General features: G+C 39.1%; 1 protein-coding gene across 1 annotated transcript; it reads right to left on the bottom strand.

The window, feature by feature from the left end:
- Positions 1–2,669: 2,669 nt before the first annotated feature.
- LOC146309877 (uncharacterized) lies at positions 2,670–7,954 on the bottom strand. The gene is made up of 4 exons (XM_084744124.1): positions 7,399–7,954; positions 6,435–6,503; positions 4,883–5,175; positions 2,670–3,681 (listed from the first exon to the last, which is right to left on the bottom strand). Exons 1-4 carry the CDS (start codon positions 7,628–7,630, stop codon positions 2,800–2,802), a joined length of 1,476 nt encoding a protein of 491 aa, XP_084600250.1. The 5' UTR covers positions 7,631–7,954; the 3' UTR covers positions 2,670–2,799.
- Between the last annotated feature and the right edge of the window lie 782 nt (positions 7,955–8,736).

Raw genomic sequence — 8,736 nt, 5'->3', positions numbered from 1 at the left:
GCTCCGCTGAAGAAAGTGAAACAGAAAGTATGTCATGGAAATGCAGGACTCTGACTCAGTGGTTGGAAGTTTCACAAGAGGTGACTCAAAATGCTGTCCAATAGAAATGAACTGTTGACTATAAAAGTACAACTTAAGGTGCAGTCAAACTTAAATGTTTAACCCTTTGTGTACCCTCATACACATTTTTGTGTTTTTGAGTTTTGTTTTTCCGACTGTTTTGGCTGTGTTCATGCACATGGCATAAAATTTCACAAAGCTTTGTCTTTTTTGGTCAATTTTTGAAATTCACCATCAGCTTTTATAATAGGTCTAAAAAACATTGTGTCAGAAATTCACTCCCTTTCAGCTCCCTCGACACATTTTTGTGTCCATTGACTTCTGTTAAAACCACAATTCTTTGATCCCCTTAAGAATGACCTTAAAAGGTGTTTTTTCCCAGTTTTTTTTGTCTGTCCAGTGTGAAAAAGGATCAAAAATGCAAAATAAATAAATAAATAAAAATAAAACATTTACTACTATTTTCCCATATTTGCCTGTGCTCAACCCTTGAACTCAATTGATTTTGCAGGCTCCTGCAGAACAGCTAAAATAATGAATTCAACTTAAGTGGTCTCTATCTGTTGTCAGTGATGTCAGCATCTATTGTAAATGTATGTTTAACAAATTTGTTTGTGTGTGCACCCAAAGCACAGACACTAAAATCCATATGGACAAAAATAGCTCACTGTATGTGAAATGTAACCTGAGCTTGAGTTTGACTTTTGCTTTGAACACAAGTTCAAACCAAGTTAATTTAAGTTCAGAGTCCCAAGATTGGTCAAGTAATAAAAATATTGCATTTTGCAGCAGCACATTTACATACACGCACGCACGCACGCACACACGCACACACGCACACACACAAACACATACACATACCTTCATGTAATAACAGCATCTTGCATCAAAGATGCAGCAGTTTGGGAAAAGTCAACCAAAGTCTGGTTTGTTTAGATTTTGAGAATAGTGACTTTGTGCACGTGCTCTCACAGAAAAACTATGTAGGTGTAGCCAGCAGTCGTGGATGACCAAAAGCACAAACCTCAGCTGATCAAGGATTACAGCCTCTGGAAGGGAGGGGTCGGCATCCTGTCTGTGATAAATTTAGTGTTTTTATATTCAGTAGTCTATTTCTAGCATTTATATAAAGATTGAATGATATATTTGTGTAAGGTGAAAACTTTTAAGTGTAATAAGAGTGATAAAAAACAGTGGTCAATATTGTTGCTAATGACTAACATATACTAGACAGTAATAATCCACCATTAAAAAAATCCACTTTGCATTTAGTATATTAATTTCAATTCGTTTGTTGTGTTTTTTTTTTCATTTTAAGTGGCATCTTGAAAACAAACTGGCATTTAAAGGTTTAAAATCCTAAAAATGACGATGGAAATGATTTTTATGATTAAAACTGGAGTTGTAAAAAAGAAAAAGCCAAAAAAAAAAAAAAAAAAGGAAAAATACATTCTTAATATGTTTATTTTTATATTTATTTGGATATACACAAAAATGTGTATGAGGGAGCTTAAGGGGATTTCTTTTGACGGTGCACCAAGTGTTAAATGATGGAAACCAATTAAATGTCATATACTGTATACTGTATTTCACAGGTTCATGATAATTTGCATACACTGTTAAAAAAAATCACATGGGAATTTAGTCATTCAACTAATCTTTTCTCATGAACTTGGCATATATATTTCACAAGTTGATTAAACTTGAGATTTCTAGTATCTATAATCAGAACACTTATAAACAGCTTATAAACATAAGTTCTTTTGACTTAAAATGATGAGTTGAATGAATGTGCTGTACTTAGTTTAATCAACTCATTATATTAAGTTTCTAAAGAAACATGATCAGCATATTAGCAGACTTCCCAGCATTCACTGGTTTAGACTTAAAACTCTCCAGAGACCCTTCTTTTTTATAGTCTCAAGAAAACATATATGATGAAAACTTTGTGTGTCTCTAATACACTTTAAGACACACATTTGTTTATAATTGTTCACAATTTTAAGGTGGCCCAGACATGATCTCATTTGTGGCAGTGAATTATTTTATGTATTTATAAATTTGCCTGCCTATTGCAGCTTAGTGTAACTGCATTACTTTGTACCATTCTAGGGGTGGGAAAGCTCCTTCTAAACTAAGTGCGCCATCTAGTGGCTAATGCTTCGTATGGATTTCAAAGATGTTCTGATAGTGGGGATCTACAGTGGGTTCAGTTGACAGGACTGCAGCTTTTGCTTTAAAGCTGTGGTTCCCAACCTCTCCAAACCTGTGGCCATTGCAGCATTTTTAAAAAAAATTAATTTGTCATGGTTTTCATTGGCCCATTTGCAATCAGGTACCTTATTGGCTACAAGATACAGACGAAAGGATGTTAATTCAAATAGTTCTCAATTATGATTGCAAAGGCAACCAAGTAGATTAAAGAGTGCACTGCATACTTAAGTACAAGCAAGGTTAGATTTGAAAAAAATACTAACCAAAAAATTACAGTAACTTGAGTAGTTGTAATTAATCATTTCCTCCCCTGATACATTGCTATATATTGTAGTACAACTGTAACATATTTATGATTCTGATGTTTTTTAACACCATTTAAAAAAGGGAGCAGCTCATTTATAAATGTTTATTTAAATTCAGTTCAAGAAATTAAGATCCTTGTCAGACTGGGTCACTACATGGCAGGAGTTTTAACAAGTTTTAATAAGTCTCAGCATGAACTATCCAGCCTTTCACCGTCCATCACTTCCGGTCAGCCAGTCTCTGCAGGAGGGCGATGACTGTGTCCTGTTTGGAGGAGAGCAGCTCCACAGCTGTGGCGATCCTGCCGAGGGACTCCGCCATCCGTACCTCCCTCCTCTCGCGCCTCTTTTCTCTGGCTTCCACGCGGCGCCGAGCCACTCGGTCCAGGTAGGCCTGCTCCTCCTGCCGCTTCAGGATCTCCTGGAACAAAGCAGTACCGGTTTGCTCCTCGTTTCCTTTCTGGCTCTGCCCTTCAACACCTGACGTGGTCGTTGCGGATAATGAGGGGGAAATAGAGGAAGTGAGGCAGGAGGAAGTAGTGGGGAAAGAGGAGGAGATTCCAAGGAGGTTCTGATTGCTGGTAAGTGGCACATTGCTAAGGCGAAAGGGTATGACACCCGATGAGAATGACGCAGCTTTACGACCTACGTGGCGTGACGTGTTGAGGTCTGTGTTACTAGTCGAACCAAGGGAAGGGGAAGTAGAAGCTGTCTCTGTAAAACAAGGTGAGGAGATAAAAGATGGAGATGGCACAATAGTGGCTGGATGAATACTGGTTGTAACAATGTCACTGTTGAGGACGATCAGGGGCTTGAGCTCTGGAGCATTTGTTGGGCTCATGGTTGCTGTAGTCATTGAGGTAATGGCCGCCGTGCTGCTGATGATTTGACTGCTGATGGCTCCCTGACCCGCTGAGTCCGCGACACCACTTGAAGCAAAGTCCCCATTAGGGCGGATGATGGTGGGGGGCTGTGGAACCTGCGGCTTTGCAGCGATCTTTGCCAAAGGACCGGGCAGCGTAGAAAGAGCATTTCCACCTTTGTTTCTTTTGTTGTTGATGATCTGAGTGCCGACTGTGTCACAGAGAGTGGCGTCCATCAACTAGAGGGAGAAAAGACAGACAGAGAGAGACAGAGAAAGGACATAAACATCCCTAGTTATTTGTGGCATCAGTTGATCTGTTAGCTCAAAGAACACAGCCAGTCACTTCATGAAACAGTCATACACTAGTCTCTATGTTCTTCTTCTGCTTACTGTTATTACCTGACCAACAAAAACCAACTACACTCCTTTGAAACTACAGTACACTGTCTTTCCACAGACGCACAACTGGGAATGTAACAATACAAAAAACTCATGGTACAATAACACCACATCAAAAGTCCATAATCTAATATTTAGCAGTATATTTTTTCTTTTAATCTTATGTGCTTCTTCTTTCCTTCTTTAATAAATAAAATGTAGCCTGGCATGACCTGTGCAAAAATAAGTCCTGAATTGTCTTGGAAACAAATGTTTGAATTATGAATGTACAGTTGCAAAACAGTGCAGCAGTCAGTAAAATGAAAATAATAAAATAAAATAATTAACTATGTACTGTAATGCCACTTAAGACATCATCACAGTCTGGCACAGTATTGAGACATTTTTTGAAATTTTATTTTTGATTTTTATATTTGATGTATTGTTACATCCCTTCTGTAAAACCAAATTCTAGAAGCCTTTTAGCAGCAGTGTAACTCCAGATTTCTTAGATGCTGAGTATCTTTCTTACTACAGCGCTGTGCACGCTGCTCCAACATGTGGAGAAACCCAAAGCTTTCCGATTCTGAATTTAGGTGATCGACAGAGAACATGCATGTTTTTCCCCCAAAAGGCCAGTCAACTGGTTGACAAGTAAGTTGAATTTCAGTCGACCCAGATTTTTTTAGGTTGCATATGTGTGTTAATTTCTATTTTATGTATTATACAGAAGGAATGGAGATCTGAAAGGGGAGGCGGGAGATTTATCTTGACTAATTACAACTTTCCTTATAAAACTCATGAAAAACTTCACAGCAATCAGTCTGAGTAAACGTGGTTTGGTGTTAGAGCTCGGTTTCTGGGTCACAACTCAGACCTGATCCAGTTCCGTTTCCCGAGCCAGTTGCAATCCAAATTACTCAAAATAATTTATAAACTACAAGAAGCGTCTGATGTTTTTTTTTAAAGATATTTTCATATTTAATCATCTTTTTGGGGAGCTTCATCCCTGTGTGGACATCCAGTGCAGGAAAGAAAGATCTCCCGCTGTTAGACTTACGTCAAAGAACTCCCAGGATGTTTTAGCGTGTCCCGTCTCCCGGCTGCGGTCTTTAACCCGCTTGTATGTGACAATGAGGTTGTTCCACTTGCGGCGGATCTTTTCAACAGGAAGCACGTGCCCCTTGGAGGCCATCTCCTCCTGGACGCTCTGGAAGAGCTGCGAGCGTTCCCGAGTCTCATACAGGCCCCAGCGGCGTCCAACGGCCTCAATTAGACACAAAACAGCTTTGGATGAGAAATCTGAGCCGGAGGGAAGCGTCCTCTCTGAAGGAGCAGGTGGCATCGCTGAAGCTGTGAAAGGACACAGGTGCGAAAAACATCTTACTTGTGCAGTAGAAAGGTCTGGAGAAGAAGAGAATTATATATAAGAGTGATATATTTATTTAAAGGCCCTGAAGTGGGCAGACCTTTACTTCCATGCTCCAATCAGGATTTAACATTTTAATCAGAACCTCCAAACATCTGTTGGGTTGTTTGGTTGCTGTCAATCAAATAAGATGAGGCTACACCCATTAAGACCTAATGACGCAGAGTTTTCGAGCATTTAAATATAAACAAATAATATCTAAACAAGATTCTTATCCCGGCCCAGCGTTAGCCTGGAGGAATGTGATCAGCTGTTTGTATGTGTGGGTGCGTGTGTGTGTGATCAATGGACTTACAGCTTGTCTGCAGTTAATCTCAAATACTACTGGACCAACCAGCCTGTTGCACATTCATGACTGTATGCTGAAGGACCTCTGTGAATCAGCTTTTTTGAAAAACTTTTTTTTTTATGGCTCCACATCGGTGACAGCCACAGCCTCAGGCATTATGTTTTCAGGTCATCCTATTCTTGTGAACGCAATTTCTAGAGAACGCCTTGAAGGAATTTCTTCCAACTTAGTACAAGTGTCCACTTGGACTCAAGGATGAACTGATTAGAATTTGGAGATTAAAGAAATTATGAGGCAATGACATTTTATATCCAAAAGGTCAAAGGTCAACCACACTGTGACATCATAATGTTCAGCTCTCTATCAGTCCTCCACTGTAAAATAGTCTTGAAGTGAAGACAACATGTTTCTCAATGGAAATTATTCACATGAATCACACATGCCAATATAGTGATAACTTGAACTGTATTAAAAATCCATGAAAGTCTTGACTACATACATTATATGAGTCTTGGAGGTGGTGGTTATGTTAATGTTGGCAGAACTTTACAAATATCTGCTGGTTGCATCAGGTAATTGTGCTGACATTGCAGCAGGTGCTTCACCATCTGTTGTCTGGCGGGAATGTGCGCTCTACTGAGTGATCTCTTCTGATTAACTTTGATGTTGCTTATTCAGACATGAATATTTAATGCTATTATGGAGAAACACCTGAGATTTGAATCCAAGCTTTCAGGGGAGTTAAGATGAATCAAGCTGAAAATATATCGTAATTTCTATGTAAATTATACACTGATCTCCTTACACAATGTTGAAAGGAGTACATGACATTTTAGGGCTCTCAAAATAGAGTCACAAGCCAGTGACTGCTGTCGTAACAGTATGATCACTCACCTGGAGCTATCTTCAGGTAAGTTTTTCCATCCCCTGATGTGGTGAAGAAGCGGTCTGTACTCACAGGATCTGATGGCAACACATAGAAAACACATTTATGTCATCATGATTGGGCTGCAACTAATGGTTATTTTCATTGCTGATTAATGTCTTGATCATTTTCTCAATAGATTGCTTAATTGTTTGGTCTATAAAATGTCAGAAAGTTGAGAAAAATGTTGATCATTGTTTCCCAAAGCCCAAGGTGATGTTCTCTGTCTTGTTTTGTCCACAACCCAAAGGTATTCAGTTTAGAAACCAGCTTAAAAAGCTGACAACGGAGAGAAAAAAAAAAAAAAAAAAAAAAATCAAACAAATTAATTAGAGCTGCCACTAAGGATTATTTAAATCATTGATCTGTCAGTCATTGTTGATTGATGTAACCTGCAGATTACTTTCTCAGGTTAATTAACTAATTAATTAATCCTTCACAATCAGTTGAAAAAAAGGTCCAAACACAAATGTTTCCAGTAATGACATTGTGATGATATTATCATTATAGATAATTTTCTCAAGCAATCGCTTCATTGTTCGGTTCTTAAAAGGTCAGAAAATGGTGAAAAATGCCAATGGGTGTTTTCCAAAGTCCAAGATGACTTTCTCAAATGTCTTATTTTGTCCACAATCCAAACATATTCAGTTTACGGTCAGAGAGCAGTAAAGAAACCAGAAAATATTCACATCTGAGAAGCTGAAGTCAGACAATTTGGGCAGTTTACTTGAAACGATTAATCAATAATCAAAATGATAGGTTAATTTAATTGTTGAATAATAATCAATTCATCGTTGCAGCTCTAAGTTGTATAATTGATTCACTATTGATTAATCGTTGCAGCTCTAATCATGATAGAGCAATATATTTATATCTGATTTACACTTAAAACGAAATTACTCATTTTTTAAAGAGAACAAATCCTGCACTCACACAGCAGCACAGGAGTAGTTGTCGCAGCTGCTTGCAGCTCTGTGTCAGGCAGCTCCTCTGCAGTCTGATCCCCTCCTCCTCCTCCTCCTCCTCCTCTGCATGCGGTATCTCCGCAGGGCGCAGGCGACTCCTGACTGCCCAAAACCAGCGCAGATGTGCTCTCATCGACCGCCTCGGTCTTCACATGCATCGTCGCGACGTCGCTGGTGCCTCCTTGCAGGTTTCCCTCCATGGCTGACACACAGACACACACACACACACACACGCGCGCGCACACAGACACACACACAGATGAGCCAAACGGAGGAGAGACACAGCCTGTTTTGTCTGCGCAGGCGTTGAATTGGGGGAAAGTTTAGAGACCGCGGGTCTCAGTCGATGATGCAGAGTTCAGCCTCGGTCTGCGCTGCTAAGGTCATGACTCCCGCACGTCAGGTCAGTTACGTGTGCGTGACGGACCTCTGCGTGTTTTTCATGCGGGGCAGAGAAATGGCTGCGCTGTCCACCTCAGCCTGTGGATGCGCAGAGCGGCTGCGCAGCTCGCAGCACAGATTTGCTGCTGGCGTCAGCTGACCGCACATACAGCACATGTCTAGCACACAGCTTCAGCCTCAGAACTAAAACATCTGATTGATCCTGTCTATTGAAGGGTGCAACACCGAGCAGTGTTCTCCCTCCTCTGTATAAAGGAAACACATACTGCAGGAATTATCAGCCTCTTTATTCCACTTAAAGCCAAAGGAGTACATTTTAAAACAATGAATGACATTTATGAATTCTTAAAACTTAAATTGAATATTGATCTCAATTAATGTGCACTGTGAACATCTGGTGTTTTCTTGTAGTGCATGTAATATCCATTGTAATTATTAATTTGACTATGCCAGCCCTGACTTACTTGGTCATAATGGGTGAGAAGACTGGACTTTTTTTTAATAATAACCTGATAATGCATGCCTAATATTTTTTACACAAATATTAATTCTTAAAAACCACCCTGCACTTCACTATATTTTTGCGGAGTTGTGTCTTTCTTTCGGTTCATTACTGTGTGAATATTTGTCAGTTGTTTTATTTGATTTAACATTTTATTTTATGCATTTCTTGGATGTTATTATGTTTGTAAAATTTGTATTTTAGAATGAAGAATAAAAAAATAAACATATGTAGAGGCATCAGTATTACACTGAGACTGTTTCATAAACAGTTAAAAACTCATTGTAGTAGCTTTAAGTTATTTTGGTCAGATATAGAACGTTTCTTTAAAGTGTTCAGTTAACAAAAAGAGATTTTTTTCAGCACAAAAATGGAACTGATTGTAAAAAACTGTTTTGTGTA

This window comes from Lutjanus erythropterus, chromosome 19 (assembly GCF_056507025.1).
Source record: "Lutjanus erythropterus isolate fLutEry1 chromosome 19, fLutEry1.hap2, whole genome shotgun sequence".
In the NCBI taxonomy this organism is placed as follows: Eukaryota; Metazoa; Chordata; class Actinopteri; order Lutjaniformes; family Lutjanidae; genus Lutjanus; species Lutjanus erythropterus.
The sequence above is the reverse complement of the archived record's forward strand: the minus strand, read 5'-3'. Positions and strand labels throughout refer to the sequence as shown.